Source organism: Cherax quadricarinatus, chromosome 93 (genome assembly GCF_038502225.1).
Source record: "Cherax quadricarinatus isolate ZL_2023a chromosome 93, ASM3850222v1, whole genome shotgun sequence".
Taxonomy (NCBI): Eukaryota; Metazoa; Arthropoda; class Malacostraca; order Decapoda; family Parastacidae; genus Cherax; species Cherax quadricarinatus.
In genome coordinates this window covers 7569430-7593933 of record NC_091384.1, presented here as the reverse complement: position 1 = coordinate 7593933, position 24504 = coordinate 7569430, and the positions used below count along the sequence as shown (strand labels likewise).

Here is a 24504-nt window from a genome sequence, read left to right as displayed (position 1 = left end):
GCAGGAGGGAGGGGGGATGATCAGCAGGTTACAGAAAACAGCGGGGCAGGGGATAGTACGGGGGTAGAGGGTAGCAAGAGATACAAGTAGAAAGGGCTGAAAGTATCAGAATTTGTGAAGTAAGTCAGTCGTTGTCAAAAAGTCAATAAGAGAGTCCGGATGAAAGGTGGGTCCATCAGCGAGAAGGGAAGGTAAAGAGAGAGCAGCAGGGCGAAGACGACGACAGAGGTAAATTCTGCGTGCTCGTTGATAAAGTGGGCAGTCCAACAGAATGTGGCTGACTGATAATGGAGCTTGGCAATTCTCACAGAGAGGAGCAAGTCGCCTCTCCATGAGATATCCATGAGTAAGACGAGTATGGCCAATGCGAAGACGGGAGAGAGTAGTCTCCCAACCTCGACACTGGTGATAAGAAGACGGCCAGTAACCTATACTCGGTTTAATAGACTGAAGTTTGTTGCCGAGCATAGTAGACCAACGTTGTTGCCAACGGGTGTGAAGGTGGGAAGATATTACAGCAAAATAGTCCGTACATGGAATACCTCTATAAGAAACTGGTAGGTCATGTACTGCTGACCGCGCAGCAGTGTCTGCCTGTTCATTGCCCTGTACGTCAACATGACCAGGGACCCAACAAAAAACAATATCTTTATGCTTAGTAAAGATGCGGCGTAGCCAAAGTTGGATACGGAGGACTAAGGGGTGAGGTGTATCAAATTTTTGTATAGCCTGTAAAGCACTAAGGGAGTCTGAGACAACCACAAATGATGACACAGGCATAGATGCAATACGGATAAGTGCTGTAAGGATGGCATATAATTCAGCAGTAAAAATACTAGCTGAAGATAGTAAATGCCCTTGTACGACGCTGTCCGGAAACACTGCTGCGAATCCTACGCCGTCAGAAGACTTAGAGCCATCTGTGTACACAGCAATGGCATGAGAATGAGAGTGAAAGTGGTCAAGAAAAAGAGAGCGGGAAGCGACCGTAGACAGTTGGGCTTTCGAGCAAGGGAGGGAGAAAGAACAGACTCGAACAGCTGGAACTTCCCAGGGGGGTAGGGAAAAGTGAGATGCTACATGTACATAGAAAGGTGGTAGTTGAAGAGAAGACAAGAGCGAATGAAGGCGAAGAGAGAAGGGACGGAGTAAGCAGGGGCGGCGAACAAATAAAGAATGTCTACTAATATCAGTGACCATTCTATAAATGGAAGGATTGCGGAGATCATGAGAGCGTACATAGTAGCGCAGGCAATGGGCATCACGGCGATCGGATAAGGATGGAACGTTCGCTTCTGCATAGAGGCTTTCGACAGGGGAAGAGCGAAAAGCACCAAGGCATAAACGTAATCCTTGGTGATGAATGGGGTTAAGGCTAGAGAGAGTAGCAGGAGATGCCGCTGAATAGATCTGGTCACCATAATCAAGTTTCGATAAAATAAGGGTGGAATGTAGGTGAAGGAGGGTTCGACGATCAGCTCCCCACGAAAGATGAGCAAGGGTTTTAAGAAGGTTCAGCCGGCTGTGACAAGTTGCCTTCAGAGAGGTAATGTGAGGTTTCCAGGATAACCTACGATCAAAGAGGAGGCCCAGAAACTTGACTGTATCACGTTCAGGGATACGTGAGCCATAGAGGTACAAAGGATGATCAGAGATGACAGAGCGTCTAGTGAAAGTGATTTGGTGGGTTTTAGTGCTGGAAAATTTAAACCCATGTGTGGTGGCCCAATTGGAAACACGGTCGACTGCATGCTGGAGAGAAACTGTAAGGAGGTGACAGTCAGCGCCTGCACAGGCAATAGCGAAGTCATCAACATAGAGTGATGACCAAATATTTGATGGAAGACTAGAGGCCAAATCATTAATAGCAAGGAGAAAAAGTGTTGTGCTCAGAACACATCCCTGGGGGACACCTTCAGCTTGGACAAAGTCCGGGGAGAGCACATTATTAACCCGAACACGGAAATGCCTGTCAGTTAAAAAGTTCTTAAGGAAGGATGGTAGATTGCCTCGAAGGCCTAAGGAGTGGGCTTGGGCTAAAATATTATACCTCCAAGTTGTGTCATATGCCTTCTCAAGGTCAAAAAATATGGCAATAACTGAGTGGTTATTCGCAAAGGCATTACGAACATACGTATCCAAGCGCAGTAAGGGGTCTATGGTAGAACGTCCCTTACGAAAGCCATATTGACGAGTGGAGAGACTGTTGTGTGTCTCTAAATACCACACTAAACGTCTATTTACTAGACGTTCCATTACTTTGCAAACTGCACTGGTAAGAGCAATGGGACGATAGTGGGAGGTTTCATGTCCCGTAGTGCCTGGTTTGCGGAAAGGGAGAACAATGGCGGATTTCCACGGCTGTGGAAGAACTCCTTGTGACCAAATAAGATTGTAAAGGCGTAATAGGACTGCAAGGGCTGACTGATGTAAATGTTGTAGCATACGAATATGAATGTCGTCGGGCCCAGCTGCCGATGATCGACAAGCTGAGAGTGTTGCCTCCAGTTCTTGAAGTGTAAAAGGCACATTATACTGTTCTTCTCTGAGAGAAGAAAAGTCCAAGGGTGCTAACTCTCTGGCAGACTTTGAGGAAAGAAATGAGGGGCATAGATGGAGTCCCTGAGAAATACGGACCAGATGATTGCCAATTTCATTGGCAACATCTAGTGGGTTTGCTATATCAACACCGGCAACCCGCAGAACAGGAGCCGGGTCAGGAGAATATTTACCACTCAGTTTTCGTACTTTTTTCCAGACTGCACTCATAGAGGAAACAGAGGTGATGGTGGAGACATAATCTCGCCAGCAAGTGCGTTTAGCGTCACGGATGACACGGCGAGCGATCGCACGCTTCTGTTTAAAATCAAGGAGTCGCTCTGTGGTTCTATTGTACCGGTACCTGCCCCATGCAGCGCGTTTCAAACGTACTGCACGAGCACAAGCAGGAGACCACCAAGGCACGCATTTCTGAGAATGCCTGCCCGAAGTTTGGGGTATAGAATGAGAAGCTGCGGTGAAAACGGAGGACGAGAAGAGGTGTAAAAGCTCATCGATGGAGGACGAAGAAGGAACCTCTTTAAAAACAGTCAGGTGTGAGTAAAGGTTCCAATTTGCCCGATTAAATTGCCAGCGTGGGGTGCGAAGAGGTGGCGAATATGAAGGGGAAGTAAGAATGATTGGGAAATGATCACTGTCATGTAAGTCCGGGAGAACAGACCAAGTAAAGTCTAATGCGGCGGAGGAAGAACAAACTGAGAGATCGATGCAAGAGAGAGTATGAGTCCGAGGATCAAAATGGGTGTGAGTACCTGTATTTAAAACATGGAGGGGGTGGGTGGCAAGAAAAGCCTCTAACTGAATTCCACGGGAATCACAGTGAGACCCTCCCCAGAGGAAATGGTGGGCATTAAAATCACCAAGTAACAGAATCGGTGGCGGTAATGACGAAACAAGGAAGGCAAAATCCGGAATAGATAATGCCCGAGAAGGAGAGAGATATAAAGAACAGAGCGTATACCACCTATGTAAGTGGATACGGGCTGCTGTGTAATGCAGCGAAGTATGAACAAATAGCTGATGGTACGGAATATCAGTGCGGAGAAGAAGGGCACTTTCATTAAAGGTCCCATCAGGAAAAGGATCTGAAGAATACAATAAATTATAGCCTGAGATGTGAGAAATAACAGCAGAGTGTAATTTTGGTTCCTGTAAGCAAACACCAACAGGGGCAAACTGGGAGAGTAACATCTGAAGCTCACCCCGATTACCCCTGAGGCCGCGTATATTCCACTGTAAAAAGGCCATGATTGGCAATGATAAGGATACTTGAAATCCGCAGGTAAGGGTTCCTACGGACTAGAAGGGTTAGAAAAGTCCACATGCGGAGGCAGTGGAAAATGTTCAAGCAGCGAAGGAACGGTGCGCTGTGAAGAAAGGAGTTGCGCAGATGGAGCAGAGGAGAGAGGAAGAGCGGAAGGTGGATCAGTGTCCATTGATGGTTTGGTCTCTGCAATATATTCAGAGATTGCTTCAAGTGTTTCGGAATTCAGAGATGTCGTATGGGAGACAATATTGGGAATGGTAGGGGGAGGATGAGTAAAGATTGGAACTGTATTGGACTGTACCAAGGTAGGGGGGGGCGAAAGGGTGGAGGGAACTGGAGAAGTGTGGCAGGGGACAGAAGAGACAGGAACCTGGGAGGTGGCAGAAGAGGAAGAAACTTGGGAGGGAACAGGGGAGGAAGGTACATTACGAGGAGGAGGGTGAACCTCTGCACTTGTAACTGAGCCAGTGAGAAGGGAAGAACTAGGGACAGAGACAGGGAGGGTAAAATGAGGAGGTGGAAGATGGGTAGGAGGTGTTACCGGACCTTTTTTTGACTTTTGAGAAGTAGAGGGACGATTGGGAAGAGGTGTCGTACGAGGTCTCGTCGATACTGAGGCTTGTAAGAGAGAACTCGAAGAAGCGAGATTAGACTGAGGCGTTGAAGTAGGGACGTCTGAGCCGAGGACAGCAAAAGGATTAGATACAGGAGTGATTATGGGAGAGGTAACCACAGAGGTGGGTGTAGAAGATGGGATACCAGAAGTGGGGGGACGTTTTGAAACACGGGAATAAGAAACACGTGGGAGTCTCCCTTGGAGGCGGAGATGAGAAACTGCCATGGCATAAGGGAGACCTTCTGTCTCTTTGAGGTAACGGATTTCCCGCTCGTTTAAATAGACCTGACAACGGCGAGAGTACGAAGGGTGAGCCTCATGACAGTTAAGGCAAGAGGGAGATCGATTGCAAGACGTATTAGAATGGTCATCGGCACCACAGACTGGGCATTCGGCGATAGATCTGCAATATTTCGCTGGATGGCCAAATCGCCAGCAATTTCTACACTGTTGTGGTGTAGGGATCACCTTTCGAACTTGTAACCGATGTCCTGCTATATAAACGGAGGATGGGAGTTCTCGGCTGTCAAAAGTTAAACGAGCCACATTGCTAGGGTATCGTCTCCGCCCACGGGCAGGAAGAACGTAAGTGTCTACCTTGAGGATTGGGAGATCTTGGAGTTCCAGCTGTTCTAGAATGTCGGTGCCACATGTCTGGAAATTTTGTTGAACTATGGTATGGGGCAGAATAACGGTACCACTACAAGAATTGAGGGAATGATGTTTTTCAAGGGTGACAGGAACAGTATCTATATGGGAAAGACGAGAGAGCTCACGAGCCTGGGTAGCATTCTGTACGGTAATGATGCGCGTACCGCTCTTAAGAGCATGAAAAGAAATATCTTTACCAACATGGCGTAGGAGTGCCTTGCCAATACTATGGTCAGAAAGATAGGCAGTAGAGGAAGTTGGTCGTAAAGTGAAGAATTTAGTCCACTGTTCAGTCTGAAACTGAGCGTGGAAAGGTAGTGAAGGACGTGTCGATCGTTTCTGAGAAGAACGAGAAGGTGAAGGTGGAGAAGTATCATCAGCAGGTAATTGTCGTTGACGTTTAGGCGTGGGACCAGAGTTGGTCCGACGTGGAACGGGTCGGCGATTTGAAAATTGCCGCACCGTAGAGGGAGAGGCCGGAAGCATAGTCAGAGGAGAGCGAAGGTCTGATAAATCGAAGGAGTCAGTCGAGGCCTCAGTACCTGAAGCGGGTGAGGAAACAGCACCGGCAATAGGTACAGAGGCATGAGGAATGTCTGAAGAGTGGTCCAAAGACGAGGCGGGGTCAGAACGGGGTGCAGTATCAAGAAGGGGCCCGGGGGTACCAGGTTCATGGACTAGGGCTGCCATGGTTAGGTTACTTCTTTCTTTTTGTTTTTAAGAAAAAAAAAGAAAGAAGAAAAGAAAATAAAAATAAAAAAAAGAAAAAAAAAGGGGGGACCGGGGAGGGATAGTTCCTAGGAGGGATGAAAGGGCCAGAAATCTCCCTCCGCGCCCAAGAGGACTCGACACCGCTAGTAGCGCAGATGCAGCATGGAACCCGTGCCATACCCTACCCTTCATGCCAGTAAACCAGCAATCTGGGATAGCAACCTCACATCTGCCGAGCTACCTCGGTGGACAAAAGAGAGGGCGGCCGGATATCCGCCACAAAGCATACCTCCTTCAGCCACCACCCCCGGAATCCGAAAGGTGGCTTCCAGAGCTACACCCGTCGCCCAAAAGACACCCAAAGCTACTCCGGGATACCGGAGAGGGATCGGGACATCCCTAGGCAATCCAGATTCCACGGCAAACTACGCCACCGCCAAGAAACCTCAACGGAATGGGATGGACCCCGGTGTCCTTTCTCCTACCCAGGAACTAGCGCGCCTGTGGGAGAAATCCCAAAGGACAAAAAGAGGAAGGGCAAAAGGGAGGAGTGGGGAGGAGGAGGAGGAAAGGAAAAAGGGGAGGATGGGGAGGATGGGATAGGGGAGGGGAGATTGGGGGGTAATTAGGTTCGGTCTGAGGAAGAAGACCGATAGGTCTAATTCCTCAGACCAAGAGCCTCTTCACCACGCCAAGGAGCCCCCCTTGAAGAGGATTGATGGTAAAATTTTTTTTGTTTATCCTATAATGTTCAGAAAAAAAAACTCTATTTTTTCATAAGAAAAAAATAATTTTTTTTTTTTTTGAAATTTGGCCGACCCTGAGAACGAGTTTCGGAGAGGGCCTGTCGACCCTCAAAGGGTTAACATTTCCCTAAAATGGGACAGGGTTCTGTCACTGAACTTGTTGCAAAGATGGCTTGTTTCAGCTTGCTCAGGGTGGTACTTCTGCACAAACATTTGGACATCATTCCACTTGGCACAAATCTCCTTAATCTTTGAAGAAGGCACCTCATCCACTCCCTATATTAACACCTTTCGCAACATCAGCTTCCTTGATTTGTTCTTTCTTTGCCAGGATAGAATCGATGGTCGACTTGTTTTTCCCATGCATCCTGGCAAGCTCAACAAGTCTCACACCACTCTCATACTTCTGTATTATTTCCTTCTTCACATCTATGGTGTTTCTCACTTTCTTTACCACAGGGGTACCACTAGCAAGTTTCTTTGGGCCCATGGCAGCTTATTTCACAGTCCCACAAGCACTAAATACAACGAAATAATCGTAAAATGCGTGAATGAGAGCGCAGGTTAGTGTTCACTCAAGCATAAACAATGCTAGACTGCTCACGGCGCCTGCGCAGGGACGAGGACAGAGCGGGCGGCAGACAGGTCCCATACCCAGCGGTCCAAAAATAGGGGCGTGTTCGATAATAGGGACACAGTTTGTCCGAAAAAATGGTCCTATTTTCGAAACGTTCGATATGTGATACGTTCGATTTTTGAGGTTCCACTGTATATGTACAGTACTTTCCTTCGTGAAACCAATCAAAATTATATCTATTTCTGTAATACATCTTCCATTCTATCAAATGAAACAAAAAAAACGAGAAGACAATGATAAATACCATATGAAAATACACCGCAGAGTTGCTGTTTTAAACCAGAAACAAAGTCGCAGTTTTTTTCTCATTATGCACTGCTTGCTGTAGGATTTTTTTTATACTGCACACACTGACCACAAAGACCCATTCTCTCATATGTAAGCCTACCAGCTTTCTCCTGCAAGATCTAAAGCTGCTAGAATTTTGGCATAGTATTACGGGACTGACACTAGCTTCAATGCCATAATTTTATGGAACCGACACTGAAGGGGTTAAACACAAACAGAATCAAGTCCTCATTGTTGAATTATAAGGTTACTTACCGAAGCAATACAATATGGCAGAAAGTTCTGGCACCAGCCACACTCCAAGGGGGTCTCCTCAACTGGTGCTAAACTTACCGTAGCAACAGACCATGGCAGAGAGTTCTGGCACCGGCCACACTCCAAGGTGGTCTCTTTAACTGGTGCTAAACTTACCGTAGCAATACAATATGGCAAAGAGTTCTGGCACTGGCTACACTCCAAAGTGGTCTCCTCAACTGGTGCTAAACAAAATGGACAGGGTGACGTAGGCTCATCGTCTTCTGTCTTCTGCGGCTTGCGGACAATAGCTTCAATTTTTTTCTTGTACTTTTCATCAATCTGGTTACGTGTTTCTGAGCGCATCAGCATAGCAGCAAAGTTGAACGAGGAAATTTTCAGCCCTGAACGTTGACATTCAATCACAGTGGAGGTTAAGATAGGAACCATGTCTGAAAAATATGACAAGTATTGTCTGATTTAATATTCTTAATACCAGGGTTAGCGGTCATCCCTGGAATGTTTGCAGGGAGGAAGTAAAGAGGATTTTGAGATCCAAGGGCTTGAGCATCCAGTAGACATGTGTGAGTGTGTTAGGAGTGAATGAAGATAAATGGTTTTTAACGGAGGTGCTGTTGGAGTGTGAGCAGGGTAACTTGTATGAAAAGATCCAGGGAAAAACTGGTTAGCTTGACTCTAGTCTTGAAGGTGGAAGTACAGTGCCTGCACTCTGGAGGATGGGTGGGAATGCAGCACACTTTTAGAATGATGACAATTAAATGAATGATGAATGCATTTTCTTCTTTGGGTCACCTTGCCTTGATGGGAGATGGCCAATGAGATGGAAAAAAATATACACAACATAAAATGGCCAAGTGACATCCCATTCTCTTACTGATATATTTTCAAGTTTTACCATTTATACAAAATTTTTTTGTGATTCATTCATAGGATTTGTGTCTTATTTATAAGCTAGAACACCAGGAATGTGTCTTTTTTTATAAGCTGAAACACCAGGAATGTGTCTTATTTATAAGCTGGAACACCAGGAATGTGTCTTATTTATAAGCTGAAACATCAGGAATGTGTCTTATTTATAAGCTGGAACACCAGGAATGTGTCTTATTTATAAGCTGAAACACCAGGAATGTGTCTTATTTATAAGCTGGAACACCAGGAATGTGTCTTATTTATAAGCTGAAACATCAGGAATGTGTCTTATTTATAAGCTGGAACACCAGGAATGTGTCTTTTTTTATAAGCTGAAACACCAGGAATGTGTCTTATTTATAAGCTGGAACATCAGGAATGTGTCTTATTTATAAGCTGAAACACCAGGAATATGTCTTATTTATAAGCTGAAACACCAGGAAAGTGTTTTTATTTCCTTATTTGATATATTCAACTCACGTGCTGGGAACTTCGATATATTATTAGCCACTCTGATGAGCATCCTGGCAGCTTTGAGGTGGTCACCACGCTTCACATGCATCCTGGCTAAAGTGTAAGAATGAAGAAGCATGAGTGCAGAAATCATGTCTGCTGGTATTCTTAGCTTCTGGCGCTGCAGTTCTCCATACATGCCCAGCAGCATGTCATGAGCATGGCGATAGTTGCCTGAAATCAATAAATAATAAATTAATAAAAATCCTCCGTAAGCTATGTATCATAAGAAATGACTAAAGTGCGAGCAGCAAGGTGCTAGTAACACTTTGTAAGGTATAAATTACTAAATGTTGGCAGCAAAGTGCTAGTAACACCTTCTTCTATATAAATCAATGAATGTAAAGAGAAAAAACTTTACTTTCTTCTTTTTTGGGTCACCTGGCCTCAGTGGGAGACAGCCAATGTGTTAAAAGAAAAAAATCTGCAATTACCAAACATAATAATGTTTCAGAGTGGGTAGGGGATGTGTAGATCAAGTGTTTACTTTGAAGCATATATTTTTTATTTTATTATTATCACACTGGCCGATTCCCACCAAGGCAGGGTGGCCCGAAAAAGAAAAACTTTCACCATCATTCACTCCATCACTGTCTTGCCAGAAGGGTGCTTTTCACTACAGTTTTTAAACTGCAACATTAACACCCCTCCTTCAGAGTGCAGGCACTGTACTTCCCATCTCCAGGACTCAAGTCCGGCCTGCCGGTTTCCCTGAACCCCTTCATAAATGTTACTTTGCTCACACTCCAACAGCACGTCAAGTATTAAAAACCATTTGTCTCCATTCACTCCTATCAAACACGCTCACGCATGCCTGCTGGAAGTCCAAGCCCCTCGCACACAAAACCTCCTTTACCCCCTCCCTCCAACCTTTCCTAGGCCGACCCCTACCCCGCCTTCCTTCCACTACAGACTGATACACTATTGAAGTTATTCTGTTTCGCTCCATTTTCTCCACATGTCCGAACCACCTCAACAACCCTTCCTCAGCCCTCTGGACAACAGTTTTGGTAATCCCGCACCTCCTCCTAACTTCCATATATGTTAACAGTATTTAGATAAAGGTAGGGAAGTTTTTATTGCATTTATGGATTTAGAAAAGGCATATGATAGAGTGGATAGAGGAGCAATGTGGCAGATGTTGCAAGTATATGGAATAGGTGTTAAGTTACTAAATGCTGTAAAGAGTTTTTATGAGGATAGTGAGGCTCAGGTTAGGGTGTGTAGAAGAGAGGGAGACTACTTCCCGGTAAAAGTAGGTCTTAGACAGGGATGTGTAATGTCACCATGGTTGTTTAATATATTTATAGATGGAGTTGTAAAAGAAGTAAATGCTAGGGTGTTTGGGAGAGGGGTGGGATTAAATTATGGGAAATCAAATACAAAATGGGAATTGACACAGCTACGTTTTGCTGATGATACTGTGCTTATGGGAGATTCTAAAGAAAAATTGCAAAGGTTAGTGGATGACTTTGGGAGTGTGTGTAAAGGTAGAAAGTTGAAAGTGAACATAGAAAAGAGTAAGGTGATGAGGGTATCAAATGATTTAGATAAAGAAAAATTGGATATCAAATTGGGGAGGAGTATGGAAGAAGTGAATGTTTTCAGATATTTGGGAGTTGATGTGTCGGCAGATGGATTTATGAAGGATGAGGTTAATCATAGAATTGATAAAGGAAAAAAGGTGAGTGGTGCGTTGAGGTATATGCGGAGTTAAAAAACGTTATCTATGGAGGCAAAGAAGGGAATGTATGAAAGTAAAATAGTACCAAGCGTGAAGCTTGGGTGGTAAATGCTGCAGCGAGGAGGCAGTTGGAGGCAGTGGAGATGTCCTGTCTAAGGCCAATGTGTGGTGTAAATATTATGCAGAAAATTCAGAGTGTGGAAATTAGGAGAAGGTGTGGAGTTAACAAAAGTATTAGTAAGAGGGCTGAAGAGGGGTTGTTGAGGTGGTTTGGTCATTTAGAGAGAATGGATCAAAGAAGAATGACATGGAGAGCATTTAAATCTGTAGGAGAAGGAAGGCGGGGTAGGGGTTGTCCTCGAAAAGGTTGGAAGGAAGGGGTAAGGGAGGTTTTGTGGGCAAGGGGCTTGGACTTCCAGCAGGCGTGCATGAGTGTGTTCGATAGGAGTGAATGGAGACGAATGGTATTTGGGACCTGACAATCTGTTGGAGTGTGAGCAGGGTAATATTTAGTGAAGGGATTCAGGGAAACCAGTTATTTTTATATAGCTGGACTTGAGTCCTGGAAATGGAAAGTACAATGCCTGCACTTTCAAGGAGGGGTTTGAGATATTGGCAGTTTGGAGGGATATGTTGTGTATCTTTATACGTATATGCTTCTAAACTGTTGTGTTCTGAGCACCTCTGCAAAAACAGTGATTATGTGTGAGTGAGGTGAAAGTGTTGAATGATGATGAAAGTATTTTCTTTTTGGGGATTTTTTCTTTCTGGGTCACCCTGCCTCTGTGGGAGACGGCCGACTTGTTGAAAAAAAAAAAAAAAAAAAAAAAAAAATAAAAAAGTGAGTGTTGAGTGCAACAAGGCCGCATAGAGACAACACTTCAGAGTTTTATATGAGTACCACAGGTTTGGACTTCACATTGCTACTCTCAGAGTTTTGTGATAAAATATTTTACAAGTGTCACTTATATTGCAGTGTGTATTTATCAAATAGCATAATTATAATTCTTGAAAGTCTACCGAATTTTTTTTGTGCCTACTGTATTTTCTCTAAAAGTCCGTACTATCAAAAATGAGCATACAAAACTGGTCACTTTTTTTTTTTTTAACATGTCGGCTGTTTCCCTCCGAGGCAGAGTGACCCCAAAAAAAAAGAAGAAAAAACTTTTATCATCATTCAACACTTTCACTGTCATTCATAAATAATCACTGTCTTTGCAGAGGCACTCAGATACAACAGTTTAGATGTCACTCTAAACAGCCAATATTCTAAACCCCACCTTTAAAGTGCAGGCATTGTACTTCCTATCTCCAGGACTCAAGTCCAGCTAACCGGTTTCCCTGAATCCTTTCACAATATATTACCCTGCTCACACTCCAATAGCTTGTCAGGTCCCAAAAACCATTTGTCTCCATTCACTCCACACTCCTGCATGCTTGCTGGAAGTCCAAGCCCCATGCACACAAAAAACCTCCTTTACCCTTTCCCTCCAACCATTCCTAGGACGACTCCTACCCCGCCTTCCTTCCACAACAGATCTGTATGCTCTCCAAGTCATTCTACTTTGTTCCATCCTCTCTAAATGACCAAACCACCTCAGTAACCCCTCTTCAGCCCTTTAACTAATACTTTTGGTATCTCCACACTTTCTCCTAATTTCCACACTACAAATTCTTTGCATAATATTTACACCACACTAGTTACTTGTTATTTATTTTTTTACCACACCGGCTATCTTCCACAAAAGATACGGTCACCCCCCCCCCCCCAAAAAAAAAAAAAAAAACTTTCACCATCATACACTCCATCACTGTCTTGGCAGAGGGATGCCAACACTACAGTTCAAAGTGGAAATAAATGGTATCAAATACCGACACAGTGGAAATATAAATGTGTGTGACTTGAAAAAGCTCACTGTGTGGGTGAAACGTTGTAAATAAAGGATCACATTATACTGCATATGTGTTTATATTTCCACTACAGTTCAAAGCTGAAAATATCCCCGCCTCTCACTTCTTATAGTTTCATTTATCACAGAGTTAATGTTGTCTGTACAGCCTAGTGTAGTAGTCCTCCAAACTTTTAGCATGAAAGAGCCAATTTGAAAAGCCAAATTTAAAAGAGGATCATATTTTGTATTTTTTATGAATAATAATAATAATAATAATAATAACATAAGAACATAAGAAAGAAGGAACACTGCTGCAAGCCTACTGGCCCATGCAAGGCAGGTCCAATTCTCCCACCAGCTTAAGCCAATGTCCTAACCTAGTCAGGTCAGTCACATTCACTAAAGGAAGGAGCACGGCATCTGCCCTAGTAGCACAAGCTAGTCAGGTCCAACTCACACCCACCGACACCCACTCATGTATTTATCCAACCTATTTTTAAAACTACACAATGTCTTAGCTTCTATGACGGTACTCGGGAGTTTGTTCCACTCATCCGCAACTCTATTACCAAACCAGTACTTTCCTACATTCTTCCTAAATCTGAATTTTTCCAATTTAAAACCATTGCTGTGAGTCCTGTTTATGCTAGATATTTTTAGCACACTAATTACACCCCTTTTATTAATTCCTGTTTTCCATTTATTCCATTTACACTGTCCAGTGTGGAACCTACATAAAAGTGAATTCATAATTTGATGTAAGGGCCACATCCCCACAAGTTGGGGACCGCTGGTCTAGTGTGAAGTCTCCATACCTGAGTTTTGTTCCTCTCGTGCAATAATAATTGCAGTTTTGGCTGCCTCACGATATTGACTCTTAGCCATGTACAGACGGAACAAATACTTTGCATCCTGCAAAGCCAAAACAAATTAATTAACATTTATCCTTATGAAAATTTAATAATGACTGAAATTACAGGGAAGGAGGATCATGACTCTTTTCTGCACTTAGAAAGAGAGAGACAGTAAATAAATAACAAAAAGGCACAATACCGTGACTGGAACGATACACAAATAACCCGCACATAAAAGACAGAAGCTTACGACGACGTTTCGGTCCGACTTGGACCATTGACAAAGTCACACAGTGTGACTTTGTCAATGGTCCAAGTCGGACCGAAACGTCGTCGTAAGCTTCTGTCTTTTATGTGCGGGTTATTTGTGTAGAGAGACAGTAAGTTTAGTGCTACTGCTGAGTAAGAAACAGAAGTTATATGAGTCAGCAGCCACCACTGACCAACAAGCTTATTCAGCACTTTTCTCAAAAAATTATGTACTACAAAGCCACAAATACCAGTTAAAGTAATCGCACAAAAAAGACCCCAAGAAAGCCACACACATCAGTAAATATGTAATTACACTAGAGAAGACCATAACATTGAATGTAAATAATTAACATTACTTGAAACAACTATTATGCTGAATAAAGATGAAGAGGTTGTATTAAGATGGTTGTGTATGGGACACAGACATAGCATATACTTCTTATATAGTTGTGTATGGAACACAGACATAGCATATACTTCTTATATAGTTGTGTATGGAACACAGACATAGCATATACTTCTTATATAGTTGTGTATGGAACACAGACATAGCATATACTCCCCCTACATATACACTCTGCTCTGGTAGATGTATTTGTGACTTAATGAAGTCTACTGTGTGGATTAAACATAGTCAATAAAGCATCACATTATATTGCATTTGTGTCTATTTTTCTATTAAATTATCCACTTTTACCTAGAAGGGAGGGGGTTGCCACCCTATAAATTATGCAATGTAAACAAAACAAGGAAACATTCACCATCATTCACACAGTAACTGTCTTCTCACAAGTGTATAATTATCACAATTCAAATGAGCCTCAGAAGTGTCAAATCCTCACAACTACTGCAGTGTGAAGACACTCAGGACCTAAGTCCGGCTAACAAGCTTCCTAAATCCCTTCATAAATGTTACCTTGCTCACACTAACAATACCCCTCAAAGGAGGTTCCTTGATGCTGGTGAGGGGCTCTTGATTTAGGGAATTGGATCTGTGCTCCGGTTCCCTGAATTGAGCCTGAAAACCTTCCATCCCCTCCCCCATGCGCTGTATAATCCTATGGGTTTAGCGCTCCTTCATGATTATAATAATTATAATCACATAAACAATAGGGAAATTTAAAAACAAAAAAGAGCCTGTTTAATGTACTTTAACCCATAAACGGTCCAAACATATATATACATTTTTTCAACATTTGAAAGTGTGTAAAAAAAGTAGATCTTCTTTTTGTTTTTCTACATTTGAAAATGTGTAAAAAAACTTTGATCTACCTTTTTTTTGTTATACAGTGGACCCCCACATAACGATTACCTCCGAATGTGACCAATTATGTAAGTGTATTTATGTAAGTGCGTTTGTACGTGTATGTTTGGGGGTCTGAAATGGACTAATCTACTTCACAATATTTCTTATGTTAACAAATTCGGTCAGTACTGGCACCTGAACATACTTCTGGAGTGAAAAAATATCGTTAACCGGGGGTCCACTGTATTTGAAAATATGTAAAAAAACTAAGATCTACTTTTGTAGTACTACACATGTGAACGTAGATCTGCTTGGACTGTTTACGGGTTAAGAATATACAGAAATTCCAAATAAAATATTGAGAACTGCAACCAAGGATATGACACTCATTTTCAGAGTGTATACATATATGTAAACTACACCATAAAGTCAAATTACTATTTGAAAGCAGTGGATGGGTAAGCCATTGGAAGGCCTCAGTCAGATGACCAAAACCTCCAGTGGCGGGTCATCACATAACTAAGACCCACGTCAGGAAGCACTTGTCCTGTTTCCTGAATGTGGCATGCTAAGAGTATGTTACATTTAAGAACATAAGAACATAAGAACATAAGAATGGAGGAACACTGCAGAAGGCCTACTCGCCCATGCAAGGCAGGTTCTTATCAAAATGACCTCTACCTTAAGCTACTCAAGAAATAACTCCCGTACCCAATGACACCAATCAAACCCAGCCCCTCCCACTCATATATTTGTCCAGTCTCTTCTTAAAGCTACCCAAGGTCCTAGCCTCTATCGCCCCACTGGGAAGACTGTTCCACGCATCTACAACTCTGTTAGAAAACCAGTACTTACCTATGTCCTTTCTAAATCTAAATTTATCCAACTTAAATCCATTATTTCTGGTTCTTACCTGGTTCGACACCCTCAGTACTTTATTAATATCTCCCTTGTTTATGCCAGTCATCCACTTATACACTTCAATGATATCTCCCCTCATTCTACGCCTCTCCAGAGAGTGGAGATTTAAGGCTTTAAGTCTATCTTCATACGGGAGGTTCCTTACACAGTAAATCATTTTAGTCATTCTTCTCTGTATGTTCTCTAATGAGTCTATATCCATCCTGTAGTAAGGGGACCAAAACTAAGCAGCATAATATAAATGAGGCCTCACTAGTGATGTATAGAGCTGTAAAATAACTTTTGGACTTCTGTTACTTATACTTCTTGAGACAAATCCAAGTAATCTGTTGGCCTTGTTGCGCACACTAAGGCACTGCTGTCTTGGCTTTAGATTTCTGCTTACCATGACTCCCAAGTCCTTTTCACATTCTGTATGATCAAGCTCTACTTCACCTAGATTATAGCTTCAAGGGTTATTTTCATTACCAAGGGCAAGTACTTTACACTTATCCACATTGAACTTCATCTGCCATTTTTCAGACCAAGACATTAATTTGTCCAAATCGTCCTGGAGTTCATTGATATCCTCCTCCGAGTGAATTATACGGCCTATCTTTGTATCATCAGCAAACTTACTCATGTCACTCGTAATCCCTTATCAAGGTCATTAATGTAAATTATGAACAAGAGAGGGCCTAAAACTGATCCTTGTGGAATGCCACTAGTGACTAATCCGCATTCAGATTTCGCTCCATTAACCCTTTCAGGGTCCAAGGCCCAAATCTGGAGTCACGCACCAGTGTCCAAGATATTTAAAAAAAAAAATTTGTTATTTTTTCTTATGAAATCGTAGAGAATCTTTTTGTGAAGGTAATAAAACAAAAAGTACGAAAATTGGTGGAAAATTGACGAAATTATGCTCTCGCGAATTTTGATGTGTCAGCGATATTTACGAATCGGCGATTTTGCCGACTTTGACTCCCATTTTAGGCCAATTACATTATTCCAATCAACCAAATTCTTAGCTATTTCACTAGTATTACTTCTATTCTATCGATTGAGCACAAGAAATCGCCAAGTCAACTGTTTCAACTACAAAATAAAGTGATCGGAAATTGTTAATTTGGCCAATTTAACACAAAGTTCAAAATATTCCAATTTCAAAATAGGGTCCAGAATGAACAATGTAGGCATTCCTGGCACTAAACTAACATTTCCTCTGTTCATTAGTTATGTTTTGAGGCTTTACAAATAAATTCCATTTTGATTTTTTATTCACATAATGAATTTTTATTCACACCAAAAAATAGAAGATTTACTGTTATGCAATACTGTAATAATTGTATAAATATCATCACCATATTTGTGAATGTATATTAGACCTACCAGCTGACGTGTATTAGATGTGTGAGGTCGTTTGTTTACTTTTGAATATCGGCAAAAATTTAACATTTCCGCTACTTTGAGCTCAGTTTCAAGCCATTTCCAATGCTAAAACCAATCAAAATCATCTCTATTTCTGTAATATGTCTTCCATTCTATCAAATGAGACCAAGAAATCGCAAATACAACTATAAAAAACATACGAAAAAACACTGCAAAGTTGCTGTTTTAATCGAAAAATCATGATTTCATTTTTTTTCTCTCATTATGCACAGTGTGCTGCAGGATCTGTTTTATGTGGTGCACACATACCACATAGATGTATTCTCTCATATCTAGGCCCAAATGTAAAACTCACAGTTTATCAGAGTGAGCTGAGCTCATGGCGTAGATCTACGGTTTGGACCCTGAACATAAAGCCGTAGATCTACGGGACGGACCCTGAAAGGGTTAATGGTAACTCTCTGCTTTCTATTGGTAAGCCATGCCTCTATCCATGCTAGAACTTTACCTCCTATACCATGAGCTGCCACTTTTCTTAAGTCTCATGTGAGGTACTCTATCGAAGGCTTTACTAAAATCCAAATAAACAATATCATATTCCTTATCACTGTCAACTGCCTCAAATGTTCTACTGAAGAACGTCAGTAAGTTTGTCAGGCAGGAATGACCTCTCGTGAATCCATGCTGAGATTCATTTATCAAGTTATGCTCTTCAAGGTGACTTCTGATAATGTCAGCTATAATTGATTCTAATAACTTGCCCACTAAAGATGTCAGGCTTATTGGACGGTAATTTGAAGGAGTGGACTTATCCCCTGATTTGAATATAGGAACCACATTAGCCATCTTCCACAACTCTGGCACAACACCGGTAAGGATGGACGCATTAAACACACTTGTTAATGGCTGACTAAGCTCCGTCTTGCATTCCTTAAGTACCCTGGAAAACAGCTCATCGGGTCCCGGGGACTTATTTTGCTTCAGTTTGTCTATCTGTTTAACCCTTTCAGGGTCCGTCCCGTAGATCTACGGCTTTACGTTCAGGGTCCAAACCGTAGATCTACGCCATGAGCTCAGCTCACTCTGATAAACTGTGAGTGGTACATTTGGGCCTAGATATGAGAGAATACATCTATGTGGTATGTGTGCACCACATAAAACAGATCCTGCAGCACACTGTGTATAATGAGAGAAAAAAAATGAAATCATGATTTTTCGATTAAAACAGCAACTTTGCAGTGTTTTTTCGTATGTTTTTTATAGTTGTATTTGCGATTTCTTGGTCTCATTTGATAGAATGGAAGACATATTACAGAAATAGAGATGATTTTGATTGGTTTTAGCACTAGAAATGGCTTAAAACTGAGCTCAAAGTAGCAGAAATGTTAAATTTTTGCCGATATTCAAGAGTAAACAAACGACCTCACACGTCTAATACACATCAGCTGGTGGGTCTAATATACATTCACAAATATGGTGATGATATTTATACAATTATTACAGTATTGCATAACAGCAAATCTCCTATTTTTTGGTGTGAATAAAAATTCATTATGTGAATAAAAAATCAAAATGGAATTTATTTGTAAAGCCTCAAAACATAACTAATGAACAGAGGAAATGTTAGTTTAGTGCCAGGAATGCCTACATTGTTCATTCTGGACCCTATTTTGAAATTGGAATATTTTGAACTTTGTGTTAAATTGGCCAAATTAACAATTTCCGATCACTTTATTTTGTAGTTGAAACAGTTGACTTGGCGATTTCTTGTGCTCAATCGATAGAATAGAAGTAATACTAGTGAAATAGCTAAGAATTTGGTTGACTGGAATAATGTAATTGGCCTAAAATGGGAGTCAAAGTCGGCAAAATCGCCGATTCGTAAATATCGCTGACACATCAAAATTCGCGAGAGCATAATTTCGTCAATTTTCCACCAAATTTCGTACTTTTTTGTTTTATTACCTTCACAAAAAGATTCTCTATGATTTCATAAGAAAAAATAACAAATGTTTTTTTTGAAAATTCTTGGACACTGGTGCGTGACTCCAGATTTGGGCCTTGGACCCTGAAAGGGTTAATAACCATGTCCCTCGTGACAGTAATATTAGTTAATTTAAATTCATCAGGAACTAAATAATTGTTAATTACTGGAATCTCATTTACATCTTCCTGTGTAAAAACTGACAAAAAATAGTCATTAAATAAGGAACACATTTCCAGTTCATTATCCGTCAGCTGTCCATTCCCAATTTTCAGAGGTCCTACTTTTTCCTTCACCTTCGTCCTATACACTTGAAAGAACCCCTTTGGATTAGTCTTTGATTCATTAGTAACTCTAATTTCATAGTCACGTTTAGCCTTTCTAATCCCCTTTTTTACTTCTCTTTTAACCCCTTCACTGTCGCAACCCCCAATCCTGAGGTGTCTCCTGGTGTCGTAAAATTTAAAAAAAAAAAAAAATTATTTTTTCTTATGAAATGATAGAGAATCTTTTCCCGATTGTAATGACACCAAAAAAAACGAAATTTGATGGAAAACTGACGGAATTATGCTCTCGCGAAGTTAGTAACCTCGGCGATATTTACAAATCGGCGATTTTGCCCACTTTGAGCCCTATTTTCGGCTAATTTCCTTGTTCCAGTCGACCAAACTCATAGCTATTACTTTAGAACTCCATTTTTTCTATCGATTGAGTACAAGAAACTGCCCATTTACCGATTTCAACTACCCAATAATGTGGTCAGAAATTTGCAATTTGGCCAATTTCACGAAAATTAAAAAATACGACAATTTCAAAATAAGGCCCAGAATAAACAATGCAGACATTCCTGGCTCTAAAATAACATTTTCTTTGTTCATCAGTCATGTCTCCAGGCCCCTCTGATATTATTCTTGCTTTCTATTTTGAATTTTTATTCAAACAAAAAATAAAAGACTTACTATTATGCAGACTACTGCAATACTGTAATACATAATTGTATAAATAACATCAACCCATTCTTGACTGCATATTAGAATGGCTAGTTGGACATTTATTGGACAATGACATCATTTGTTTACTTTTGAACATTGGCAAAAATCAAACATTTCCCCTACTTTGAGCTCCTTTTCCAGGTTCTTTTTATAGTAAAATCAATCAAAATCACCTCTATTTCTATAATATGTTTTCCATTCTATCAAATGAGACCAAGAAAACGAGAATACATCCGTAAATACTATACGAAAATAGACCACAAAGTCGGCATTTTAATTAAAAAAAAACGGTCGGAGTTTTTTTTTTTCTCATTATGCACTGCGTGCTCCAGGATTTTTTTTATATGGTGCACACTGACCACACAGACCCATTCTCTCACATGTAGGCCTACCAGCTTTCTCCTGCTTGATTTGAAGCCGCTAGAATTTATGAGTATATATACGTCAAACACGGTACCTCGTAAGATGTATATATATGGCCGCGACAGTCAAAGGGTTAAGCTGAACATTTTGGTCAGTAAGGTTAACCTCTCCTCTTCTGATGCGCCTATAAATTTCCCTTTTCTCCCCTAATAGATGCTTTAGCCTCCTGTTAACCCATTTGGGATCGTTATTATTAGACCTAATTTCTCTCTGGGGAATGTATATACTCTGGGCACGGTGTACATTATTAAGAAAACAATCATAAAAGCAGATCCCTTCATAATCATAAGTATGATCATCGTCAATAAAATCATTAGCTAGATAACCCCAATCAAGATTAGACAGGTGTTCCCTAAGTCTATTATAATCGGCAGAACAAAAATCAGGGATTTTTACTGTATTATCATTATTCTTGCATTCCCAGTTAATGCTAAAAGTGATGGATTTGTGATCACTTGCGCCAAGCTCTTCAGTGATCTCCAGATTATTTATGAGTGTTTCCTTATTTGATAAGACTAGGTCTAGCAAATTCTTACCCCTTGTAGGCTCTGTTATGTACTGCTTCAGAAAACAGTCCTGAACTGTTTCCATAAAGTCACTGGACTCTAGATTACCTGTCAAAGAATTCCAGTCAATTTGACTAAAATTAAAGTCCCCTACTATGACTATGTTATTGTGTCTAGAAGCCCTAACAATTTCATCCCAAAGAAGTCTCCCTCTATCGTGATCCAAGCCAGGAGGTCGGTATATTACACCTAGAATTAGTTTTTCTTGACCCTCTACAAACTCTACCCAAACAGATTCTGTTACTGTTCCATCTATTTTTATACCTGTTTTTATGCAACAATTAATATTTTCTCGAACATATAATGCAACTCCTCCCCCCTTCCCATTACATCTATCCACATGGAACAACTTAAACCCTTGAATATTACACTCAGCAATCATATCCCGACTCTTTAAATCATATCACGTTTCAGTTAATGCAGTGATATCAAAGTTCCCAGCACATGCTACCAAACGTAGTTCATTAATTTTATTTCTTGCACTTCGACTGTTAGCATAAAATACCATCATATGTTTTTTCTTGTGCACATTTTTCCAATTCATCTTTGTTTTTACACAATTTCTGAAATTATCATTACCCAGAGTTACTCCATGACAGTTACTATTAAGATTCTTAATATCAGAGCATAAGTCAATATATCCATACTCATTATTTATCATTTCTAAACCCATACCTCTAACTAATCCTAGTTTAAAGTCCTAACAACCCCCTCAACTGAGCTAGCAAGAAAACCCACACCTGCCCTGGATAAGTGAACCCCATCCCTGGCATACATGTCATTTTGGCCATAGAAGTTGTCCCAGATGTCAATGAATGGTACTGCATTATCCTTAGTGTTTATCCAGCTAACAATTAATACCAATTGCTCTGGACAACCATTCATTACCAACACCTCTTCTTGGCAAAATGCCACATATAACAGGGCGGCCCCCCTTCTTCCTAATTATGTCTATAGCTGTCCTGAACTTTCTAACTAAATCCTCACTTCTACGCTTGCCTACATCATTGCCTCCAGCAGAGGCAAATAATAGGGTTGATCCCATTACCGTTCATGATGTTGTCAAGCCGGCTAACAATGTCCTCCATCCCAGCCCCAGGAAAGCAAACCCTCTGTCTCCTACTCCTGTTCTTCAAGCAGAACGCCCTATCCATGTATCTAACCTGGCTATCCCCAACAACAACATTCTTACCTTCAATGGCGTCGTTCGTCGTGACGTTCCCAGTAGTCGACTCACATTCGTCGGGTAGCACAGAGAATGCATTAGATGTTTCCACAGCAGTCTCTTTCTTCATCGTTTCTGTCTTTCCATTCTTCTTGATCGTCAACTTCGTTCCATGCTGTCCAGCCACTGACCACGTTCCCTTCTTGACCTGAGGACTCAAAACAGGAGGACTACTACGAATCCTCTTGTTTTCCTCAGTCAATCGCCGTATCTCCATCTTTGCTACTCTCAATTCTTCCTTAAGCTGCTGGTAAAGTTGCTCGACGGAGGGCATCTTGGTTCAGTCCACGGATAGCACACAAAAACACTTCTTCACAGAGTTAAGTACAGGTCACCACTGAGTTAAGTACAGGTCACCACTGTTAAGTACAGGTCACCACTGTCATATGTCACACTTCCATATAGGCTGTCTCCCAACCAGTGAACCGGGTGCTAAGGGTTTGACGATCATAGGGTAACAGTCATTAAATCAGTACCTTGGTTCATTGGCCAATCACAGGCAAGCCCGCCAAAGCTGAAGTAACATGGTTCACTTGTGGCAAGCAAATTGACAGACTTGCCTGAGCTGCTGGTTGAGCACGGTGTACTCTCTCTCTGGCTTCTGCTTTTACCATCTTTTTTCACCATGTGGTACACTTACTATTCAACCTCTGTACATAAGTGTACATACTTGTATATATTTGGCATATTATATCTGGTGAAGGAGTTCATTTGCTCCACTTTAAAACCCATTACGACCAGGTCGCAGGCCATACTATACCTGTGTTCGTAATACTGACAAGTCATACCTAACCTAACCTACCTCAATCTGCGTGCTGTTACACTAACAATACAGTGGACCCCCGGTTAACGATATTTTTTCATTCCAGAAGTATGTTCAGGTGCCAGTACTGACCGAATTTGTTCCCATAAGGAATATTGTGAAGTAGATTAGTCCATTTCAGACCCCCAAACATACACGTACAAACGCACTTACATAAATACACTTACATAATTGGACGCATTGGGAGGTGATCGTTAAGCGGGGGTCCACTGTACTTTGTATATTATACTTTTGAAATGTGGATGACATGATTACTTATTAAATCAACTACAGCCTATCCTCACTTAACAACGTACTCCTTTACCGAAGCCTCAGAATTACGACGGGCTCTCTGACCAGTATTCATACCTAAATAATGTATATCAGAGCTGACTTCCTCTATTCTGCTTATTTCAATATACAATACACTACTGTATAAACATTTCAAAATATACCAGAAATGTTATAAATGGTTCAAAGGCGACATTAAAACAACATAAAAAATGGCTGACACACACTCACTACCATTATAGTATGCTCCTCACTTAGTGAAGAATTCATTTAACGCCTCGGTCTTAGGAACGGAACTCTGTTGTTAAGTGAGGAGAGGCTGTATATATTACTCTAGTACTGTTTTGTATAGAGTACTTGTAGTGTAGCATGATACTCTTCCAATTACTATGTATCAGTGATCAGCAGCTGACACTAGTGTCATCACAAGTGATCAGCAGCTGACACTTGTGTCATCACAAGTGATCAGCAGCTGACATTTGTGTCATCACATGTTATCAGTAGCTGACACTTGTGTCATCACAAGTGATCAGTAGCTGACACTTGTGTCATCATATGTGATCAGTAGCTGACAAAAGTGTCATCAAAAACAGGTCAAAGTGCTGGTGCTCTACTGTATTTCTATCATAAACTGGGTATTACAGCTACTCAGTGTGTTTATCTCACAATTAACAGACAAAGTATCAAGCTTACATCACTTCTTGCAAATCATGGACCGGGTGGGACTTGAACCATGGCAAGTAAGTGCTAAAACTCACAGGCCAGTGCATTAACAACTGCACCAGTAGCTTTAATAAGTCATACAACTAGGTATATTTCTATACACTACAGGGAGGTTAGCATGGGCCACCA

General features: G+C 41.3%; 1 protein-coding gene across 2 annotated transcripts in view; it reads right to left on the bottom strand.

Moving 5' to 3' along the window:
• The window catches only part of Oseg6 (intraflagellar transport protein Oseg6), a 119943-nt gene that overhangs the window by 14240 nt on the left and 81199 nt on the right, over nucleotides 1–24504 (bottom strand). For both annotated transcript variants that reach the window (XM_070104654.1, XM_070104653.1), the window contains exons 25-27: nucleotides 13544–13640; nucleotides 9120–9326; nucleotides 7887–8161 (exon numbers count right to left, since the gene is read on the bottom strand). In XM_070104654.1, the coding sequence (XP_069960755.1) occupies nucleotides 7887–8161; nucleotides 9120–9326; nucleotides 13544–13640 (579 nt within the window). The remainder of the gene's footprint in view (nucleotides 1–7886; nucleotides 8162–9119; nucleotides 9327–13543; nucleotides 13641–24504) is intronic.